This window comes from Mustelus asterias, chromosome 13 (genome assembly GCF_964213995.1).
Source record: "Mustelus asterias chromosome 13, sMusAst1.hap1.1, whole genome shotgun sequence".
Taxonomy (NCBI): Eukaryota; Metazoa; Chordata; class Chondrichthyes; order Carcharhiniformes; family Triakidae; genus Mustelus; species Mustelus asterias.
Genome location: NC_135813.1, coordinates 64,297,143 through 64,321,737, shown reverse-complemented (window position 1 = coordinate 64,321,737; position 24,595 = coordinate 64,297,143). Strand labels below are relative to the sequence as shown.

Sequence of the window (24,595 nt, the reverse complement as noted above, 5' to 3'; positions counted from 1 at the left end):
CGATATGGTTTCATCCAGCGTTCATCCACGCATCGACATAACGTGAAAGATCCCAGGATGCTGGTCAAAGAAGAACAAGGAGTTGTCCTGGTGCCCAGACATCACCAATGAAAAAAGTTAATCTGGTCATTTTCTGGTTTTGGGGACTTTGCTGTACATACATTGGCAGTTGTCTTTTCATAACAACAATGGCAGCTCTTCAGAAATAATCCATTGGCTACAAAGTATTTTATGAAGTTCTGTGGACATGAATGATCCTGTGAAGAGGACAGTGTAAAACAGTGTAAACTTTAAAAGGACATAGACAAGTTTGTGGAGTGGACAAGTAGGGGGCAGATTAAGTTCAATGCGGGGAAGTGTGAAGTGATACATTTTGGTAGGAAGAACGTGGAGAGACAGTACAAAATGAAGGGTAAAATGTTTAAAAAGGTCAGGAGCAGAGGGTGTATATGTGCATTGGAGATCATTGAAGGTGGTAGGACAAATGGAGAGAGCAGTTAATAAAGCAAATAATATTCTGGACTTTATTTAATAGGGGCCTAGAGTACAAGAGAAAGGAGGTTCTGCTGAACTTATACAAGACACTAGTTAGAACTCAGCTGGAATATTGTGTACAATTCTGGGTGCCACACTAAGAAGGATGAGGACGCATTGGAGAGAGTGCCGAAGAGGTTGACAAGAATTATCCCAGCGTTGGGAAACTTCTGTTATGAGGACTGTTCTCCTTGGAGAAAAGAAGGCTAAGAGGAGATTTGATAGAGATATTCAAAATCATGAAGGGTCAGAACAGAGTGGAAGGGAGAAACTGGAGAATGAGAGCACACAGGTTTAAAGTAATTTGCAAAAGAAGCAAATGTGATGTGAGAAAAAAACATGTTCACACAACAAGTGGTTCAGGGCTGGAATGCACTGCCTGGAAGTGTGGTGGCCACAGTTTCAATCAAAGCATTAGATGATTAATTGAATACAAATAATATGCAAGGATACGGGAAAAAGGCAGGGAAATGGCACTAAATCATGATGCTCGTTTGGAGAGCCGGTGCAGACACGATGGGCCAAATGGCCTCATCCTGCACTGGAACAATTCTGTGATTCTGTAAATTGAAGCTCTATAGCATGTCTGACATTCCATCTAAATGTGGAAGAGTTATATTAGACACAGGAGCTAAATACTTAATGCGGATTTTTAAACTGTATCACGGTCTTATGACCTTGGTTCAATTTTGAAGATGGGATAATGTTTAATTATTTAAGAATCAAGCATAGTTGCTATTGCAGATAATTTTCATTTAAAAATCAATTTGTTTTTGAAATCAGGTGTTGGATATGACTGATGAATACTTGTTGCTGGAAAGATGTACTGACAATTTTGTTCATTTGCAAAAGCAAAATACTGCAGTTGCTAGAAATCTGAAATGAAAAAACATACAATGCTGGAAATATTCAGAAAGTTTGAGCATTTCCAGCATTTTTATTTGCAAATCTAGTGGGGGACCTCAGAGTTTGAACATAGAGGAGGAGAGGTAATCCAGTATATTGTGTGGTATTGACAACAGCATTTGTGAAACTCCTTGAATTTAGGTGCCTATAAAACTGAAAAAGCCCTGCTGGAAAGTAATCTTTTCTATTTCCTCTGTGTTCTTGTAGCTGCAAATCAGATGTCTCCTCCTGACTATCTTTGCTGCCTCTATTGGTGGCACCTTCCAATATGGGTTTAACCTGTCAATCATCAATGCACCAACAACCGTGAGTCTAGATTAGAACAATGGTCAACTTGTAAAAGTCAGTTGTTTCTGTACTTGTAAAAGCAAATTAAAACTAAATCCATATTTTCTTTTTATCCTCAAAACGACAGTTCATCCAAAACTTTATCAATGAGACCTGGACTGAGCGCTACAGCACGCACCTGGAGAACTGGGTCATCACAATGATCTGGACCTTTATTGTGGTCGCTTACTCTGTCGGAGGATTGGTTGGGGCACTTATTGCTGGACCCATGGCCATAAGATTTGGAAGGTATGAGCTACAGAGGGAACGTTAGGGTTAAACCCCAAAAGAGACTATTCACTGCCAAAACAAAATCTACCTTTATGTGTTTTGTGTGGGGCGTTAACTTTCCATTTCATAAATGGGAATGCAACACAGGGTAAAAGTGAGACCAGGGTAACCAGAGGAAGTTCAGAATGAGAGGTTGCCTGATGCATGACAATGCTTTTCTTTTTATTTTGTCCAGGAATGTAAAAGGAGTTTTAGATGATTACCCCGACATAAGGTTATATTCAAAACCCTTTTAGAGTATTGATTTTTTTAACAGTTCCAAGGGCAAAGAATTATTAGACACACCAAGGAAAATAAACTTGTTTTGTTATTTAACCTGCTCTGTTCCACCCGATCACAAACCTTCTCCCTTGTTCCTCTTGTGTCCCATCCCCATCCCATCCACTGGCTTAAAATCTCTTACATTTATTTTTCTTCAGTTCTGATGATAGGTTGTTGACCCAAAACATTGGATTGGAAATATGAAACTGTGGTATGAAAATGGTCGCTAGGACCTGATTCCAGGATTCCTGACACCATTCCTGGGTTTCCAATTTTCACCAAGTTATGCACCCCATCCAACCGCAAGGTCCCTTATACATAAGAACATAAGAACTAGGAGCAGGATTAGGCCATCTGGCCCCTCGAGCCTGCTCCGCCATTCAATAAGATCATGGCTGATCTTTTCGTGGACTCAGCTCCACTTACCCGCCCACTCACCATAATCCTTAATTCCTTTACTGTTCAAAAATGTACCTATCCTTGCCTTAAAAACATTCAATGAGGTAGCCCCAACTGCATCATTGGGCAGGGAATGCCACAGATTCACAACCCTTTGTGTGAAGAAGTTCCTCCTCAACTCAGTCCTAAATCTGCTTCCCCTTATTTTGAGGCTATGCCCCCTAGTTCTAATTTCACCTGCCAGTGGAAACAACCTCCCTGCTTCTGTCTTATCTATTCCCTTCATAATCTTATATGTTTCTATAAGATCTCCCCCCATTCTTCTGAATTCCAATGAGTACAACCTCAGTCTACTCAGTCTCTCCTCATAAGCCAACCCTCTCAACTCCAGAATCAACCTAGTGAATCTCCTCTGCACCCCCTCCAGTGCCAGTATATCCTTTCTCAAGTAAGGAGACCAAAACTGTACACAGTACTCCAGGTGTGGCCTCACCAGCACCTTATACAGCTGCAACATAACCTCGCTGTTTTTAAACTCCATCCCTCTTGCAATAAAGGACAAAATTCCATTTGCCTTCTTAATTACCTGCTGTACCTGTAAACCAACTCCTTGAGATTCCTGCACAAAGATACCCAGGTCCCTCTGCACAGCAGCATGCTGCAATTTTTTACCATTTAAATAATAGTCAAATTTGCTGTTATTTCTACCAAAATGGATGACCTCACATTTGTCAACATTGTACTCCATCTGCCAGAACCTCGCCCACTGTCTATATCCATTTGCAGACTTTCAGCGTCCTCTGCGCACTTTGCTCTGCCACTCATCTTAGTGTCATCTGCGAATTTTGACACACTACACTTGGTCCCCAACTCCAAATCATCTATGTAAATCGTAAACAATTGCGGTCCCAACACTGATCCCTGAGGCTCACCACTCGTCACTGATCGCCAACCAGAAAAACACCCATTTACCCCGACCAATCAGAAAAACACCCATTTACCTCCATGCCAAGTTATACTCTCCATGCTCATTCTCTATACACTTAGTACAGAACCAATTAATCCTATAGCGACAATAGAATGTGTTAAAAAAAATAATTCATTAATTACTTTCCACTTTCTGAGAAAAAAACACCATTAACTGCATACAGCCCAATAAAAGTGTTACTCATCCAGACCCTTTAAGTATCAATAGCAGAAACTGCAAGAATCTGAAACCTCTTTATCTTGTATAAATAAACATTGTGCAATTGACAGTAAGATCAGAGAGCCAGAGCTGTCAATCAAGCAATATTTTCCCTCGGTCACAGCTGTTTCGACACTCTAATGGATGTCTGGAGTCTCGGCCAAGCCTCATTTTGCATTCTTGGCTTCTTTTGTTCTTATTTTAAACTTCTTTGAGTTGATCTTGTTATGGAGGTGAACGTTAGGTCCAAAATGCCAATAGATGAAAAAGACATAAGAACTGGGGAACTGCAGTTTTCACTCTATGCCCATTTGATGAGATGTTGCGTTCTAAACATGGGCTGTGTCTGGGGACAGTGCTAGAATATAACACTAGTATGGAGCTGGTGCTAGTCGGTATCCATTATTGGTGTTAGTAGTAGTAGTAATTTCAGTTAACGGATTTAGATAATCGCACAGGAAGAGTATTGGGACCAATAAAGATTAAATACAGAAAAAATACAAAGCAAAGTAGTGTGGGATCTAGAAATGTGAAAACAAAACTTGGAAACATTCAAGTCAGACAGTAAACAAGTTAGAATTTAAGGAATTCCCCCTCAGTCGTAACTGAAAGATATTATATGGACTTTAGTAAGCGTTTGACAAAGTCCCTCATGGTAGGCTGGTGAAAAAGGTTGGATCTCATGGGATAAAGTGGGAGGTGGCTAGATGGGTGGAGAACTGGCTTGGTCACAGAAGACAGAGGGTGGTAGTGGAAGGGTCTTTTTCCGGCTGGATGCCTGTGACTAGTGGTGTTCATGATGTGGAGATGCCGGCGTTGGACTGGGGTAAACACAGTAAGAAGTTTAACAACACCAGGTTAAAGTCCAACAGGTTTATTTGGTAGCAAAAGCCACACAAGCTTTCGAAGCTCTAAGCCCCTTCTTCAGGTGAGTGGGAATTCTGTTCACAAACAGAGCTTATAAAGACACAGACTCAATTTACATGAATAATGGTTGGAATGTGAATACTTACAACTAATCCAGTCTTTAAGAAACAAAACAATGAGAGTGGAGAGAGCATCAAGACAGGCTAAAAAGATGTGTATTGTCTCCAGACAAGACAGCCAGTGAAACTCTGCAGGTCCACGCAACTGTGGGAGTTACAAATAGTGTGACATGAACCCAATATCCCGGTTGAGGCCGTCCTTGTGTGTGCGGAACTTGGCTATCAGTTTCTGCTCACACAAGGACGGCCTCAACCGGGATATTGGGTTCATGTCACACTATTTGTAACTCCCACAGTTGCGTGGACCTGCAGAGTTTCACTGGCTGTCTTGTCTGGAGACAATACACATCTTTTTAGCCTGTCTTGATGCTCTCTCCACTCCCATTGTTTTGTTTCTTAAAGACTGGATTAGTTGTAAGTATTCGCATTCCAACCATTATTCATGTAAATTGAGTCTGTGTCTTTATAAGCTCTGTTTGTGAACAGAATTCCCACTCACCTGAAGAAGGGGCTTAGAGCTTCGAAAGCTTGTGTGGCTTTTGCTACCAAATAAACCTGTTGGACTTTAACCTGGTGTTGTTAAACTTCTTACTAGTGGTGTCCCACAGGGCTCTGTATTGGGACCTCTGCTGTTTATGATTTATATAAACGATCTGGAAGAAGGTGTAACTGGGGTGATCAGTAAGTTTGCGGACGACACAAAAATGGCTAGACTTGCAGATATAGAAGGATATAGATAGGCTGGAAATTTGGGCAAAGAAATGGCAGTTGGAGTTCAATCCAGATAAATGCGAAGTGATGCATTTTGGTAGAACTAACGTAGGGGGGAGCTATACGATAAATGGCAGAACCATAAAGGGTGTAGGTACGCAGAGGGACCTGGGTGTGCAAGTCCACAGATCCTTGAAGATGACGTCACAGGTGGAGAAGGTAGTGAATAAGGCATATGGCATGCTTGCCTTTATAGGACGGGGCATAGAGTATAAAAGTTGGGGTCTGATGTTGCAGTTGTATAGAACGTTGGTTTGGCCGCATTTGGAATACTGCGCCCAGTTCTGGTCGCCACACTACCAGAAGGACGTGGAGGCTTTAGAGAGAGTGCAGAGGAGGTTGACCAGGATGTTGCCTGGTATGGAAGGGCTTAGTTATGAGGAGAGGTTGGGTAAACTGGGGTTGTTCTCACTGAAAATACAGAGGATGAGGAGTGACCTAATAGATGTGTATAAAATTATGAAAGGCATAGATAGGGTGAACGGTGGGAAGCTTTTTCCCAGGTCGGTGGTGACGTTCACGAGGGGTCATAGGTTCAAGGTGATGGGGGGGAGGTTTAACATGGATATCAGAAGGACGTATTTTACACAGAGGGTGGTGGGGGCCTGGAATGCGCTGCCGGGCAAAGTGGTGGAGGCAGACACACTGGGAACGTTTAAGACTTATCTAGATAGCCACATGAACGGAGTGGGAATGGAGGGATACAAAAGAATGGTCTAGTTGGGACCAGGGAGAGGCACGGGCTTGGAGGGCCGAAGGGCCTGTTCCTGTGCTGTATTGTTCTTTGTACAGATGAACAGTAAAATTGAATGAGGAGACAGGAGAGGTGAATAACGTAAATACATACAGAAAAAGCAATAGAAACCTGTGAATAGCTTGAGTAGAAAACGGGATATATTTTAAAAGTTGTCCCTGGGAACATAGGACATGGGCATATGGTACTTAGGAGCAGGAGTAGGCTTTTCGGCCCTGCGAGACTGCTTCGCCATTCAATAGGGGATTTTCACAGTAACTTCATTGCAGTGTGAATGCAAGCCTACTTGTGACTAATAAGTAAATTTTAATAAGGTCAGGGCTAATCTGATTGTCGTCTCAACTCCACTTTCCTGTCTGCCCCCCAATAACTCTTGACCCCCTGGTCTATCAAAAATTTATCTAACTCAGCCTCAAAAACCCAGAATCCATAGCTTACTAGGGAAGAGAATTCCATATACTAATGACCCCCGAGAGCAAAATAATTCCTCATCTTCGTCTTAAAAGGGAGATACTTTGTTTTCAAACCGTGTCCTGTAATTCTAGTCTCTCCTACAAGAGGAAACACCTGCCTCGTATCCAGCCAGTACCTACCTTACCTTAGAAGCTTATATGTTTCAATAAGATCACCTCTCATTCTTCTAAACTCCAGTGGATATAGGCCCAACCTGTACAGCCTTTCTTTATAAGATCGACCCTTCATTCCAGGAATGAATGGAGTGAGCCTTCTCTGAACTGCTTCAAATAAGGGGATCAAAACTGTACACAGTACTCCAAATGCGATCTCAGCAATACCTTGCACAACTGTAGCAAAGATTCCCTTATATTTTATCCCCTTGCAATAAATGCCAACATTCCATTACCTTCTTAATCACTTTCTGTGCATGCATGCTAAATTTTTGTGATTCAGGTACCAGGACACCCAGATCGCTCTGTACCACTGAGTTCTGCGATCTTTCACTGTTTAAATAATTCACTGCTTTGCTGTTTTTCCTGCCAAAGTGGACAAGTTCACATTTTCCCACATTAATCTCCATCTGCAAATCTTTTGCCCATTCCCTTAACCTCTCCATATCTCTTTGTAGACTCTTTCCTCCTTTTGACAACTTACTTTTATACCTCTCTTGTCATCAGCATATTTAGCTACCATACATTCAGTCCCTTTATCCAAGTCATTGATATAGATTGTATATAATTGAAGCCCCAACACCAATCCCCATGGTACTTCACTAGTTACTGCTTGCCAATGCAAAAACTTATCCCACTCCCGACATCCTGTTAGCTAACCAAGCCTTTATCCATGCAAATATGTCACCCCCTACGCCATGCGCTCTTAATTTGTGTAATCTTTGAGGTGGCGCCTTATCAAATACCTTCTGGAAATCAAAATACACCACACCTCCAAGTTCCCCTTTATCCTGCCTGCTGCTTCCTCAGATTACCCTTTCAGACTTTGCCTGATCCTATCATGATTTTCTAAGTATCCTTTTTCTAAAGATTTTCTAAACCCCAGATATTGCATCCTTTTCCTAGAGTCTTTCTTTCTCACTGGGATTTTTTTTTGCTGAGAGGTTTTAAATGGGATGGGCCAGCATTCATTGCGCATGCCAAATTAATCTTGAGAAGGCAGTGGAGAACTGCCTCTTAATTCACTGCAGTTCATGTGACGTAGGTACACTAGTCTTGCAGTTTGAGAGAGAGTTGCATGATTTTGCCCCAGCACCAGTGAAGGAACGGCGATTTAATTCCAAATCAGGATGATGTGTGACTTGCAGGAGGTGGTCTTCCCATGGACTGCTGCTTCAGTTTTAGTGTTTAGGATTAGTTGCTAGCATTTCTGGGGATGGTGGCAAGGAGCAAGTTTGTCCTTGGTGTGAAAATAGCCCATTAGAACTCCATTGGGGTCTGCATTGTGCTGTCAACCTGTTTCTTTTCCTTATTCAGGCTCCTGAGCTACTGGAGCTTGTTAATTCCTCCTGCTTCACTTTCACCTATCTTCTGCCTCTTTAAATCATTCTCTGTGTCGTTTGTATTTTAACGTTTTTAATAGCTCTCATTATGCTTCCTCAAGTTTACATCATTTTTGGATTTAGCTATCTTCTGTTTGCATTTAAGCACTTCACTGTCATTCTGTTGCTTTTAATGTTTGTGCGAGTTTGTATCATAGAATCACGGAATTGTTACAGCACAGAAGGAGGCCACTTGGCCCGTTGTGTCCGCAGCAACTCCACAAATGAGCAATTCATTAGTGCTGTCCTCCCACCTTTTCCCCAAATCCCTGCACATTCTTCCTTTTCAGATAACCGCCTAATTCATTTTTGAAAGCTTCGACTAAACCTGCCTTCACCACTTTCTCAGGCAGTGCATCCCAGACCCTAACCACTTGTTACGTGAAAAAGCTTGTTCTCATCTAACCTTTTTGCTCCTTTTGCCAATTGCTTTAAATCTGTGTTCGCTCGTAGTGTCATGGAGGTTTACAATGGAAACAGGCCCTTTAGCCCAACTTGTCCATGCCGCCCCTTTTTTTTAACCACTAAGCTAGTCCCAATTGCCCGCGTTTGGCCCATATCCCTGTATACCCATCTTACCCATGTAACTGTCTAAATGCTTTTTAAAAGACAAAATTGTACCCACCTCTACTGCTACCTCTGGCAGCTCGTTCCAGACATTCATCACCCTCTGTGTGAAAAAATTGTCCCTTTGGACCCTTTTGTATCTCTCCCCTCTCACCTTAAACCTATGCCCTCTAGTTTTAGACACCCCTACCTTTGGGAAAAGATGTTGACTATCTAGCTGCTCATTATTTTATTCATGATCTCATCTTGATCCTTTCAGAAGTGGGGAACAGTTTCTCCCTATCTACTCCATCCAGTGTGATTTGAATTCTATCAAATTTCCTCTCAGCTTTGTTTTCTCTTAACTTCGCCAATCTGTCTTCATAATTGAAGTTCCTCATTCCTGAAACCATTCTCGAGAATCTTTTCTGCAGACTCTCCAATGCATTCACATCTTTCCTAAAGTGCAGTACTCAGAACTTAGTGCAATCCTCCAGCTGAGGTCGAACCAGTATCCTGTGCAAGTTCAACATAATCTCCTTGCTCTTATACTCCATATCCCTATTAATAAAGCCTAAGATACAGTACAGTATGCTTTATTAGCCGCACTCTCAATTTGTGCTGCCATATTCAATGACTTATGCACAGATACACCCAGATCTGTCTGCTCCTGCATCCTCTTTCTATGTTTTATTTCATATTCTTCCTCCATGTTCTTCCAACCACAATGAATCATTTTGCATATCCGCGCATTAATCGTCATCTGCCATCTGTCCGCCCATTCCACCAACTTGTCTATGTCCTTTTGAAACTCTACACTTCTCTCCCCACAGTTTACAATGCTTCCAAGTTTTGTATCATCCACAAATTTTGAAATCGTGCCCTGTACACCAATGTGTTTTCAGGTGCCCTTATTCTTGTTCAATTCCTATACAAATGCTGTTCACATTTAACAATTTCCAGTTTGGAAACTTAAAACCTTAATCTTATTGTTCTCTCTACAGTGGCTTCTATTATTTTTTTCCTAATGTTTTGGTGCCTTTATCTTGATTACTCAGTACCAGCGATGGTCTGAGTTCTATCCTGACTCTTTCCATTTAAGTCCAGTTGAGGTAAATGGGATGGAAGATTTTCGCTTCTGGTTCCAAATTTCAGAGTGAAATGAATTTGGAAATCATGAGCAGTATCTTGTGAATGTACAATTTCAGAATTGAGGGGTTAAAAATGAGGGCCAGTAGATAGACAGTTAAATGTAAGAGATTTGGAGCAGAGGGCAGGGGAGGTCTCTTTACAAGAGTTGAGAATGCTGTGGAATTCAGTCAGGGTTAGTGATTAAGGCGGAGACTATGTCAACAGTCAAGATTAGATCGGGTATGCCATTGAATGAAAATGGGATTAGAATTATTTGCTTGTGAAGGCTTTGCAAATTTACTTGGTAAATGCTGACAAATAGGTCTTGATATTTACTGGCATGGGAATTCGGAAGTCCAGATTTCCCCAAACGCTTAGAATTTAAAGGTAGAGTGAGACACAGGTTTGTTTGGAATACTCCTGAAACGAGAGAGAGAGAGAAGATCTAACTGTCTTAGATGGGGGTGATAATGTTCCCCTTCCTTCTCTTTGTCCTAGTCCTGTCCTGTAGAAATCATTTGGAGATGAGTCTGCGTGTTGTAACTTGTACCAATTACTACATCATTTCAGAAGATTAAGACAGTTCTAAATATTTATAATTCAGACTACCAATTACAGGAAAAAAGCTATGTGGTTCAAAGGCAGAGCCACAAACTCATTGCCCAGATAATTTATATAAATCACTCTTGCCTTTACTGCTCTGGTCTCTAATATCTTTGACGTGGAGATGCCGGCGTTGGACTGGGGTAAACACAGTAAGAAGTCTCACAACACCAGGTTGAAGTCCAACCGGTTTATTTGGTAGCAAAAGCCACTAGCTTTCGGAGCGCTGCTTCGAAAGTGTAGAATGTAGAAGTGTAGAGTGTAGAAGTGTAGAGCGCTGAAGGAGCAGCGCTCTGAAAGCTAGTGGCTTTTGCTACCAAATAAACTGGTTGGACTTTAACCTGGTGTTGTGAGACTTCTTACTCTGATATCTTTGCAGTCCTGCGTGGTATTGCAGCCTGTGACTACAATATATCAAGGCAATAATTTATTCAAAGTTAAGAGACAATTGTTATAAACTGCTATTATTATCCTTTTTTCCAGGTTTTTTTCTGTATACTTTCTATTAGTTGTTTTATTTCCTCGTCCCTGTTGCTGTTTCACAGCCCGCTTTTGCCCACTTGGACAAAGGGGAGTGAGAAGATCTTACTGTCTTTAGAAGGATGGGCTGGGAATAGTCCTCTTTCATCTTCTCCCTGTCCTACAGAAAGGTCAACTGAAGGTATCTGGAGGCAAGTGTGAGCCTTGCTGTCCTTTGTAAGAGAATACAATATTGAAAGGCATGATTCCACAGGCACCAGTTATCCTTTGATACCCAAAGTGACCATTCCTTACTTGTGAGCTATACACCATATCAGCAAACATTTTAATTGCAAAGTGCATGCATTCTCGCGGATAATGATCAGCATTGGGAACACTAGCTGTTTGTTTTTTTCTTCCCAGCCCAGGGACCATCTCACAAAGGAAAGACTTGCATTACTTAACACCTTTCATGACTTCACGATGCCCCGAAGTGCTCTACAGCCAATGAAGTACCTTTTATTTAAGTTTTGTCACATTTCCTACAAGTGTAGGAAATGAGGCAGCTAGAATGCATGCAACAAGGTTCCGCAAACAACAATGTGATAACCAGATAATCTATTATTTACACGCTGATTGTGGTGTAGTAGGTAAAAAAATACCTCTGAGGCTGGTATGAGTCAAAATAGAGTAGGCTTTATTCTCACAAGCTTGCGGGAGAACCTGACCCCTTGAAAGCAGAAGCCAAAGTTCTCTCTGAACACAGAAAAGTGGGGATATATATATACAGCATGGCTTCTAATACTGGTCACGAATCAACCCCAGACCAGTCACGACTCAGGAATACAATTTACAACTGCTGGTCACGAAGCAAGCTTCCAGACCAACTACAAAAAATACATTGATAGCTTCTTGACCATAAGCCAGTGTATCTGGCATCCTCAACTCATGAAGCGCAGGTCTTCTGTTTCCTGTTCTTCCCGCGGTTCCCCTTTGAAGTTCCGACGCTCTTCCAGCTGCCCCAGCTGGAGTTCCTCTTCAAACAGCCGTATCGCACTCCACATCTTGTAATGCTCTCTTCCGTTTACATTTACCCACGCAAGCCTGTAGAAAAGTTAAGACTTGCATGTCTGCAAACACATTCACATTTACATTTGACTATTTATTGTCATAAGAATAAAAGTTAACTTATATTAATGTCAGAAGCAGTATAAACAAGGGGATTAGCCATAATGAAGGGTTATGCTTGTGATACATTCTAAGTACAAAGTTCAACCTTTTAGGTACAAAAAGCATTAACCCTTTCCCTTCTTCAGTGGGATCAGTTTTTGGGGTGCCTCTTGATAACCACTGTGTTAGCCAATGAGTTGAAAATGGGCAGGACTTAACCCTACAGAACTTAAAACAAGCAGTGAAATTTACTGTAAATTGCAAAACAAATTATGTTTATTTCTGAATGTTGGTCAGCAGGGTGGGGAGGGTGTGAGACATACTCCCTCGCTTTTCTTCAAATAGTGTCATGGAGATATTTTACATCCAGCTGAGAAGGTAGACAGGGTCTCAGTTTAATAATATCACATCCAAAAGATGGCTTCTCTGACAGTGCAGCTCACCCTCAATACTGCATTGGAGTGTCAGCCTATATTTTATATTCAAGTCCTGGAGTGGGATTTGAATCCACAACTTTCTGACTCAGGGGGCTGGAATTAATGTACACTTTGCCCGTGCCTTCAGAAGGCCACCTAGCAGAACCTGTCAGGTTTGCCAGCAGCCTCTAGAGATTGACCCTCATTGTCAGGCATGATCGAGGAACCCATCATTGGGAAAGTGGGAAGGTGCTGGAAGTCCGCCGCTGCCCTTGCCTCTGACCACCGCACTCCCTGTGACCTTCACCCCGCGATCCACATCCCATGATCCTCGTCCTGTCTTCATTCACCTTTGGTCTGGGGTTCCATGATGACTGCGCTTCTGGTGGATACAGTGCCTCCAACTGCCATCGCTCCCAGTGATGCTGGCAGCATGCAGAGCTCCCAGCTTCGGATTGGCTGAGAGCTGCCAGCAGCTGTTGGGGACTTCATTTGTTAAGAACCGACGGTGGCCAATTATATGCCTGAAGGGCGCATGGTTTCATCAGACCTCCCCTATGGAAGTGATGGGGATTCCCTGTCATTTCTCCACCCGCACCAGTCCAACAGAATCCTCGCCAGAGTGTGTAGTCACTTTGATCAGCTCAGATTGCGCATTGGGCCTGGGAAGCTTCCTCAATACCACACTGATACCGAATGAGAGGATTGACCTAAATGCCCCTCTGCAGGGCTCAGTTTAATTGAAATAAATGTGAAAATTGAGGCGTGATGCTAAATTGCTGAGTGGAACTTGCTGTCATTGTGATTACCATAACATGGAGGCACCTCCATCACATTTTACTGACTGACTTTCATTACCTTTTATTCTCAGGAGAAATTTGCTGCTACAAAGCAATGTTTTCATACTCATTGGTGCTTTGTTAATGGGGCTAAGCAGAACAGCCAAATCCGTTGAAATGATTTTAATCGGGAGATTCTTTACTGGAGTAAATGCAGGTATCTTTTGTCTAACAATTTTAGATTTCATTCGCACATCTTGTCATGTAAAGGAGTAGCCATTGATCTCTTGAATGAATCATTCACTGTGATTGAGATGGAGATAGGTATTGCTCCAAGGGCATTGTTACTTTAGAAGTAATTTAAATTTACAGTTCAGTGTTGAAGTTTTGGGGTCATTTAACAAAGCATTCCTTTTTTAATTTGCTCAGACTTTTGGAAATACTTCTCTAGCTGATTAAACATTCTGTACTCCATTCAATTCAGAATTATGGCTGTTAACCTACTCCTTCCTCTTGGTAATGGTGAGGCTTTGCCCTCTACTAGTCAGCTGTGGGACAGTACACTGCCTTGATAGCCTTCGCTTTTCAAAGCTGGAAACAATGAATGCACTCAGTCCTTTCCCCAGGGTTGGGGAATCGAGAACTAGAGGGCATAGGTTTAAGGTAAGAGGGGAAAGAATTAATGGGAACCTGAGGAGCATCTTGTTTACACAGAGGGTGGTACGTATGTGGAATGAGCTGCTGGAGGAAGTGGTTGAGGCAGGGACATTGACAACATTTAAAAGGCATTTGGACAGATACATGGATAGGAAAGGTTTAGAGGGATATTGGCCAAATGCAGGCAAATGGGGTTAGCTTGGATGGGCTTTTTGGTTGGCATGGACCAGTTTGGACCGAAGGGCCTGAATCCGGGCCATAGATTCTATGATTCTATGAACAACAAAACTCACATGCAGAATTTGGTTTGATAGACACCAGCTTTTGGTTATCGTCAATTTGGAGCGTTGTGTTCTAGATGGGAAGGGAACGAAGTCCTGATCACAGTCCTCTTGACCCTGCTGAAAAATGACTTGTGTCTGGACGTAAGCTGAGAGCAGAATTGATGAGGATGCGATCTCCTTTCTCTCCCCGTTGTTGACATGCATCATCCAAACTCTCACACACACAGAGTGAGCAGCATGTAAAACACATTCCCTCATTAAGTCAGTAGTTTAGGAGAGCTGTGGGGAAAGAAGGGAAGAAGAAGCAAAAAATAAATGCATTTATTTAATTCAAGCTGTTGCCCAAGATATAAACCTTAAGACTGGGTTTGTAGGCTGAATTAATCAGTGCAATGTTGTAAACAATAGTGGATAAGAACACCCAGATTTTACAATTGTTTCTCATGGATGGTGAGCATCACTAGCAAGGCCAGTTCTTGCTACCCATCCCTAATCGCCCTCGAGAAGGTGGTGGTGAGCCACCATTTTGATCCGCTGCGGTCCATTGTTGCCATTCTGACCAGCCCTTTGACCTTGGCTCATGCAAATTCCTTTCTCCATTTGCTCTGAGGTGTGGGAATGAACATTAACCCCATGTACCTCGGTGAGAGTGCACCAAAGGAAATCCGAGGCATGGTGGCCCTGGCATTTGCTCCATTCACTGCAGCTGGAATAGTGCTGGGACAGACCATCGGAATTAAGTAAGTCCTCATTTGTGATATCTGTGCACACTGAAGATTAATGCTTTGGCGTAGGTATGTGTTTTGTGGCATGATATGAATAAAGACGGATGTTTACAATGCAATGAGAATGGAAAGTTATACCTGAGGACTCAGCACTGAGAACTGGAGTTATTCATTTTGCAAGGCCCTTAGTTCTCGAATTTGCTCCTGAAACCTCTCTACCTCTCTTTTACATTCAGGCACTGTTTATAACCTACCAATTTGACCTAAGCTTTCAGTGTTTGGTCCCTTGCTGTTTGTGGTTTATATAATTAATGATTTAGACTTGAATATAGGTGGGTTGATCAGTACGTTTGTGGATGATGTGAAAATTAGTGGGGCGGTAAATAGTGAGGAAGATATCCTTAGATTGCAGGATAATAGACGGGCTGATCATAGAAACATAGAAAATAGGTGTAGGAGTAGGCCATTCAGCCCTTCGAGCCTGCAACACCATTCAATATGATCATGGCTGACCACGCACTTTCAGTATCCCACTCGCGTCTTCTCTCCATATCCCTTGATCCCTTTAGCCACAAGGGCCACATCCAGCTCCCTCTTGAACATATTTAACAAAGTGACCCCAGCAGCTTTCTGTGGTAGATAATGCCACAGGTTCACAGTTTTGAGTGAAGAAGTTCTTCCTTATCTCAGTCCTGAATGGCTTACCCCTTATTCTTAGACTGTGACCCCTAGTTCTGGACGTCCTCAATATTGGGAACATTCTTCCCATATCTAGCCTGTCCAGTCCCATCAGGATTTTATATGTTTCTATGAGATGCCCTCTCATTCTTCTAAATTCAGAGAGTACAATCCCAGTCGATCCAGCCTCTCATCATATGTCAGTCCTGCCATTCCAGGAATCCGTCTCGTGAACCTTTGCTGGACTCCCTCAATAGTAAGAATGTCCTTCCACAGACTAGGAGACCAAACTTACATACAATACTCAAGGTGTGACCTCACCAAGGCCCTGTATAACTGCAGCAAAACATCTTTCCTCCTATACTCAAATCTTCTTGCTATGAAGACCAGCATGCCATTAGCTTTCTTCACTGCTCGCCTGCTGTACCTGTATGCCCAACTTTTAGCAACTATTCCCCCATGACACCCAGGTCACGTTGCACTTTCCCTTTTCCTAAACTGCCACCATTCAGATAATAATCTTCCTTCCTGTTTTTGCTACCAAAGTGGATGACCTCACATTGATCCACATTATTTTGTATTTGCGCACTCAGCCAATCTGTCCAAGTCACCGTGCAGCCTCTTAGCATCCTCCTCACAGCACACACTGCCACCCAGCTTGGTGTCGTCTGCAATTTGGAGATATTTCATTCAATTACATTGTCCAAATCATTAATGTACATTGTGAACAGCTGGGGTCCCAGCACTGAACCTTGCGGTACCCCACTGCCTGCCACTCTGAAAAGGACCTGTTTATTTCGACTCTCTGCTTCTTGTCTGTCAACCAGTTCTCTATCCACGTCTATACATTACCCCCAATATCATGAGCTTTAATTTTGCTCACTAATCTCTTGTGTGGGACCTTGTCAAAAGTCTAGATACACAACATCCACTGGTTCACCCTTGTCCACTCTACTGGTTATATCCTCAAAAAATTCCAGATTTGTCAAGTGCGGTTTCCCTTTAGTGAATCCATGCTGACGTGAACCGATCCTGTCACCGCGTTCCAAATGCTCAGTTATTGCATCTTTAATAATTGACTCCCGCATTTTCCCCACCACCGATGTCAAGCTAACCGGTCTATAATTCCCGGTTTTCACTCTCCCTCCTTAGCTACCCTCCAATCCACTGGAATTCTTCCAGAGTCTATAGAATGCTGGAAAATGATCGCCAATCATAGAATCATAGAAACCCTACAGTGCAGAAGGAGGCCATTCGGCCCATCGAGTCTGCACCGACCACAACCCCACCCAGGCCCTACCCCCACATATTTTTACCCACTAATCCCTCTAACCTACGCATCTCAGGACTCTAAGGGGCAATTTTTAACCTGGCCAATCAACCTAACCCGCACATCTTTGGACTGTGGGAGGAAACCGGAGCACCCGGAGGAAACCCACGCAGATACGAGGAGAATGTGCAAACTCCACACAGACAGTGACCCGAGCCGGGAATCGAACCCAGGACCCTGGAGCTGTGAAGCAGCAGTGCTAACCACTGTGCTACCGTGCGTCCACTATTTCTGGGGCCACTTCCTTGAGTACTCTGGGATGCAGACTCCTGGGGACTTATCGGGTTTTAATCTCAGCAATTTCCCCAATACAATTTCCTGACTAATAAGGATTTCTTTTAGCTCCTCCTTCATGCTAGACCCTCTGTCGCCTAGTATTTCTGGAAGGTTATTTGTGTCCTCCTTAGTGAAGACGGGTCCAAAGTATTTGTTCAGCTGTTCTGCCATCTCTTTGTTGCCCTTTACAAATTCACCTGATTCTAACTATAAGGGACCTATATTTGTCTTCAGTCTTTTTCTCTTCTCCTATCTATAGAAACGTTTGCAGTCAGTTTTTATTTTTTCTGCAAGCCTATGGGCGGATCAGTGGCATAGAATCATAGAATCCTACAGTGCAGAAAGAGGCCATTCAGCCCATCAAGTCTGCACCGACCACAATCCCACCCAGGCCCTATCCCCATAACCCCATGCATTTACCCTAGCTAATGCCCCTGACACTAAGGGGCAATTTAACATGGCCAATCCACCTAACCTGCACATCTTTGGACTGTGGGAGGAAACCGGAGCACCCGGAGGAAACCCACGCAGACACGAGGAGAATGTGCAAACTCCACACAGACAGTGACCCAAGCCAGGAATCGAACCCAGGTCCCTGGCGCTGTGAGGCAGCAGTGCTAACCACTGTGCTACCGTGCCACCCTGCAAATGGCATTCAATCTGGATTAATGTGAGTTGATGCACTTGGGCAGGACAAACAAGGCAAGGGAATACATAATGAATAGCAGACCCTGGGAAGCACTGAGGACCAGAGGGACCCTGGCGTACACCAGTCTGTTAAGATAGCAGGACAAGTGGATAAAGTGGTTAAGGAGGCATGAGGCATACCTGCCTTTATTAGCCGAGGCATAAAGTTTAAGTGCAGGGAGGTCATGCTGGAACTGTATAAAATATTGGTTAGGCCACAGCTAGAGTATAGTGTGCAGTTCTGGAATCCACATTATAGGAAGGATGTGATAGCACTGGAAAGGATACAGAGGAGATTTACCAGGATGTTTCCTGGGCTGGAGAGTCTTAGTTATGAAGAGATGATTGGAAAGACTGGGGTTGTTTTCCTTGGAGCAGAGAAGACTGAGGGGGAGACGTGATTGCGATATATAAAATGATCAGGTGTATGGATAGACAGGAAGAAGCCTTTTCCTGTGATGGAGGGATCAATAACCTGGGGGCATAGTTTTACGGTAAGGGGCAAGAGGTTTAGAGGGGATGTGAGGAAAAGCTTTTTCACCCTGAGGGTGGTGGGAGTCTGAAACTCGCTGCCTGAAAGGGTGGTGGAGGCAGAGACCCTCACAACATTTAAGAAGTATTTAGATGAGCACTTGTGATGCTCAGGCATACGAGGCTGTGGACTAAGTGCTGGAAAATGGGATTAGGATAGTTACGTGGTTTCTTTTGACTGGCGCAGACATGATGGGCCGGAGGGCTTGTTGTGCGCTGTAGACCTCTATGACTCTATTATTCAACTGATATCTTCTTACATTCCTCCGTATCAAATTTTGTTTGACAATAGTCCAGTGAAGCACCTTGAATGTTTTACTACATTAAAAATGCTGTATGTGTAAGCTGCTATTGTTAGTTAAATGTCAGACAAATTAATACTCGATTATTGAAATAATTCTAGTTACGGGAACCTGAGTTTTCTCTGAAACTGAAGATACTGAAATATCCTCTTGTGTTCCATCCCGACAGTGCATCCACCTGTGATTGAGAACTGATACAGAGCTGCAGTAGCATCCAGCACTCACTGAGATACATGGGGTTGATGTTCATTCCTACACCTCAGGCCCTTCGGTTTAAAGGGCCAGGCAGATCTGGACACACCTATTTTGTACCTGATTTGTCCGACCCTTTGATCAGCCTGTGATTCACTTTTGGATAGTTAGAATCATAGAAACCCTACACTTTAGAAGGAGGCCATTCGGCCCATCGAGTCTGCACTAACAACAATCCCACCCAGGCCCTATCCCCGTCACCCCACATATTTACCCTGTTAATCCCTCTAACCTGCACATTCCGTGACACTAAGGGGCAATTTAGCATGGCCAATCAACCTATTCCGCACATCTTTGGAGTGTGGGAGGAAACCGGAACACCCGGAGGAAACCCATGCAGACACGGGGAGAATGTGCAAACTCCACACAGACAGTGATCCAAGCCGGGAATCGAACCCGAGTCCCTGGAGCTGTGAGGCAGCAGTGCCTTATTTTCTTTATTAAATATTTGAACTTGGTTTAGATCCAAGTCCCTAATTCACTCTTAGCTACCTATTCAATATTACAGTCTTCAGTACTCTATATTCTACATACAAGCTGTAAGTCAGTTCAGGATATTCATGATTCTCTGTGTATTTTACAACCTGTATCTCATTCTAATATGTTCTTATTAGTGCAATGAAGCACATGAATTCCTGGTTTTATGGTGTCAGCAGCTGTCAGTGTGGTTGACAATTGCATCCCATCTACTTAATTTTAAAGGTGTTGCAGACTGTAACACTTGAATCTCAATACTTTTTATATCATTAATTGCCTGTTGCGTGATTTCTGTTACACTTCAGTTAGGCTATTTGTTATTGATTTCTATGGTAATGGTAAATATACGGAGAGCTTCGTGCCACTATAGCTCTGCATCAGTTCACGAGTAAAAGTCAATGTGTTGCAGGGATGGAAGGTGAAAGGATCTTTTCAGGTCTTCACATTCAGAGATAATTTGGGTTCCTTTAGCCTGTAATTGTGATCAAATGTTAGGAACTATATATTTGCTGCTCACTGTGGATCCCCTGTGTATAGTATGACTATGTTGGTCGACTGTGTTGGTAACGTAACGTGTATTTATAAGGAAATGAAGCTATTTCGTATTGCCAATTGCAGGGAGATTTTGGGCAGAGAAGAACTGTGGCCGCTACTGCTCTCATCCTGTGTGGTGCCAGCTCTAATCCAACTCACCACTCTACCATGGTGCCCAGAGAGCCCCAGGTACCTGCTGATTGACAGGGAGAAAAAGAACCTGTGCATGAAGGGTAAGTGGTTCAGAGAGGAGAGGAGAAATATTTTTGCCCATTGGCTCACAGATCTTGGAGATAGCTGGAATAGAGATTACCCAAGTGGGTACAGAGGTAGCCCTTGAGCTATATTAAAACACAAGACTATTTCCATTTTCTCTGCTCAACTATTAAAAGTGTTCTCTTTCTGGCAGATGGGTCCAGAAGGGCCTGCAGCCCTCTGACATCCCACCCAAGTAACATACTTCACATATGCACCTTGCCAATGAATATGTGCAGCTATTTTACTATAAACCGGATAACTGCTATGTAATCTCAGTCTCATCTGACATCCAGATGTGGATAAGATAGATGAACTAGTGGCACAAATAGAGATAAATTGTTTAGCTCTAATTATCATTACCTTGATTACAAGGTGACCGAGGTTGGAAAATAAATATTCCAAGTTACACAACATTTCAAAAGGACAGGCAGATTGGAAGAGGAGCAGTAACCCTGATAATAAAGGATGACGTAAGGACATTAGTGAGAAAGGACCTTGGCTCAGAGGATTGGGAAGCAGAATCAGAATGAGTGGAGATTGGAAATAACAAGGGTCAGAAAGCGTTGCTGAGAGTAGATTATAGGCCTCTGAAAAGTAATTATACCTTTGGACAGAGCATTAAACAAAAGCTAATCGGAAGTTGTAACATAGGCAATGTCATAATCGTAGGGGTATTTAATCTTCATAGACACTGGACAAAATGAATTTTTTGAATGCCTTCACAACAGTGTCATAGAATCCTACAGTGCAGAAGGAAGCCATTCAGCCCATCGAATCTGTACCGACCACAATCCCACCCAGGCCCTATCCCTATAACCCCATGCATTTACCCGAGCTCATCCCCCTGACACTAAGGAGCAATTTAGTATGGCCAATCCACCCAACCCACACATCTTTGGACTGTGGGAGGAAACCAGAGCACTGGAGGAAACCCACGCAGACACGGGGAGAACGTGCAAACTCCACACAGACAGTGACCCAAGCCGGGAATGGAACCCGGAGTCCTTGGCACTGTGAGGCAGCAATGCTAACCACTGTGCCACCGTGAAATAGATTGTGGAACTAACTAGGGATAAAGCTAATCGAAAATGAGAAAAATGTGAATTCTGGAAACCTGAAGTAAAAGCAGAAATGCTGAAAATACTGGCGGGTAACTATTTAGGACCTAGGATTGTGAAATGAGGCAGGTTCGTTAGTATTCTTAAAGTAAAAGATCCTCTGGGAATGACTGATCATAATACAACTGAATTCCATATTAAGTTTGAAAGCAAGATATTCCAGTCCCAAACCATAAAGACCATAAGACTTAGGAGCAGAATTAGGCCATTCGGCCCATCGAGTCTACTCCACCATTCAATCATGGCTGATATTTTTCTCATCCCCATTCTCCTGCCTTTTCCCCATAACCCCTGACCCCCTTATTAATCAAGAACCTATCTGTCTCTGTCTCAAAGACAGAAACAAGAAACTTAAAGCCAATTGCATAGGTACGAGGGGAGAGCTTGCTAAGATTGATTGGGTAAATAGACTACAAGATATAGCTATAAATAAAAAGTGGGAAACATTGAAAGAAACGATTCAAAATGTTCAACAAAAATGCATTACAAGAAAAAACAAAATTTCATCAAGAAATATCTATCTGTAACCTATTGGAGAGCTTATGGATAGCATTAGATTAAAAGAAGAGGCTTATAATGTTACAAAGAATAGTAGAAAGCCTGAGGTTGCTTTAGAAACTGGACCTATATTGTCTGGATTTTAGAAGAATGAGAGGTCATCTCATTGAAACATAATGGATTTTGAAGGAGCTTGATAGGTCTCAGGTTTATTTATTAGTGTCGCAAGTAGGCTGACATTAACACTGAAATGAAGTTACTGTGAAAATCCCCTAGTTGCCACACTCCAGCGCCTGCTCGGGTACAATGAGGGAGAATTTAGCATGGCCAATGCATCTAACCAGCACGTCTTTTGGACTGTGGGAGGAAACCGGAGCACCCGGAGGAAACCCACGCAGACACGGGGAGAATGTGCCGACTCCGCACAGACAGTGATCCAAGTCGGGAATTGAACCTGGGTCCCTGGCGCTGTAAGGCAGCAGTTATAGCCACTGTGCCACCATGTTGCCCTCCACCCTCTAGGGTAGATATTGAAAGGTTGTCTCACCTGACTGGGGAATCTAGAACACAAGGCACGGTCAGAGGATAATAATCAACCATTTAGGACTGAGATGAGGAGAGCATTCTTCATTCTGATTGTTATGAAGCTTTAGAATTGTCTACCCCAGACAGTTGTAAATGCTCCATAACTGAATATGTTTAAAGTTGAGATAGACAAATCTTTACTCTCACAAGGTAATCTGGAACTCTCTCCCCCAAGAGTTGTTGAAGTTGAAAGGGGTGGATCAATCAAAAATTTCAGAACTGTGATTGATGGAGATTTAAGGGTATTTAAGAGTTACAGGACTAAAATGTGTAAATTGGGTGAAGAAACAGATCAGCGATGATTTAATTTATTGATGTATCAGGCTCCAGGGACTTGAATACGGCACGGTGGCACAGTAGTTAGCGCTGCTGCCTCACAGCACCAGGGACCTGTGTTTGATTCCAGGCTTGGGTCACTGTCTATGTGGAGTTTGCACATTCTCCCCGTGTCTGCGTGGGTTTCCTCCGGGTGTTCCGGTTTCCTCCCACAGTCCAAAGATGTGTGTGTTAGGTTGATTGGCCATACTAAATTGCCTGTAGTGTCCTGGGATGTGTAGGTTAGAGTGATTAGCTTGGTAAATGTGTGGGGTTGTGGGATAGAGACTGGGGTGGGATTGTTGTTGGTGCAGACACGATGGGCCGAATGGCCTCCTTCTGCACTGTAGGGTTTCTATGATTTCTATGGAATGGTGCATTCTGGTTTGTATGTTCCTAACAGAAATTGGAAGCTAGGACACTAGCTATCTGATTCTCTCCTCCTCTAAATGCATCAAACCATTTCTACAACACCATTGCTTCTCTACTGATATCCTCTAATCCAGCAATGGCCAGATATCAAATCTGGTAATTTCCTGGATTGTGCTGTATCCTCCTGGCAATGAGGGGAGGTACTCTATCCAAATATTGAAGACATTATCCATGGAGAAAAATTGGATTGGGAGACAAAATAATTCACTAGCAGCAGGAAAACAAGGACTAGTAGAAGATTATAAGTTATCTGTTGAATTGTGCATGTCTCTGATTAGTTGCCATTAGCATCACCCTTTCTGTTTTGTCAGCGTTGAAGAGATTACGCGGTGATATTGACCTCACCACGGAAATGGATGAACTGCTGGAGGAACAAGCGGCGCTCCAAGGTCAAACTGCAAAGAGATTGTGTGACTTATTCCGAGACCGTTCCATCCGGTGGCAGTTGCTCATCACCTTGGTGCTGGGCAATGCGATACAGTTATGTGGGAACGACACTGTAAGTAGGACTGACATCCACTGGACGCTTAACACCTGGAAATGTAAAATGCAAGCCTTACTTAGACTTAGCTCCTCCAGTCTCGCGTGGGACAATGGGCAGCAAGACTCCCCCACCAGCACTAGTCCATTCCCGTTCCTTTCGCCCCAGCTCAGGTGATATCCTGCTCTTGAAGATCCTCCTCAAATGCATTTTGCCAGCCCCATCATCTTCTTCCACCCAGTGGTATCCATTCTGCTGCCACTCTGGTGGGGTGTAAATCTGGGAGGCGGAATATGTGTCCTGCTAACCTCAGTCGTCTCTCCATCACGATGTCCCATAGGCGTCTCTGATCAGGCAGCTGTAGTACTTTTCGTTGCCGAGATCGTGGGATTCACTTCCACAAATCGTTGAAAGTTGCAGGCCAAGTTGTTAAGGATATTAAAAAAACATAATGGATCCATGACTTTATTAACAAAGGCAAAGAAAACAAAAACAAGGGAACTATTGCAAAGTGGTTTCATTGGTGACGCTGTCTCTCAGTGTGATGCCCAGGATTTTATGTACGCAGTGCTGCTAGTGAAAACCTTCATTAGAATATGTTGTTAAAGGCACTTTCAAGCCTTAATTTTTACAATCCTGTGCTGTGCT

At 43.1% G+C, this 24,595-nt stretch overlaps 1 protein-coding gene across 3 annotated transcripts in view; it reads left to right on the top strand.

Moving 5' to 3' along the window:
• Positions 1-24,595, top strand: part of LOC144502708 (solute carrier family 2, facilitated glucose transporter member 11-like) — a 64,413-nt gene that overhangs the window by 15,012 nt on the left and 24,806 nt on the right. For all 3 annotated transcript variants that reach the window (XM_078226942.1, XM_078226941.1, XM_078226940.1), the window contains 6 exons: positions 1,648-1,746; positions 1,856-2,016; positions 13,620-13,744; positions 15,079-15,208; positions 20,345-20,493; positions 23,778-23,965. In XM_078226942.1, coding sequence (XP_078083068.1) covers positions 1,648-1,746; positions 1,856-2,016; positions 13,620-13,744; positions 15,079-15,208; positions 20,345-20,493; positions 23,778-23,965 — 852 coding nt within the window. The remainder of the gene's footprint in view (positions 1-1,647; positions 1,747-1,855; positions 2,017-13,619; positions 13,745-15,078; positions 15,209-20,344; positions 20,494-23,777; positions 23,966-24,595) is intronic.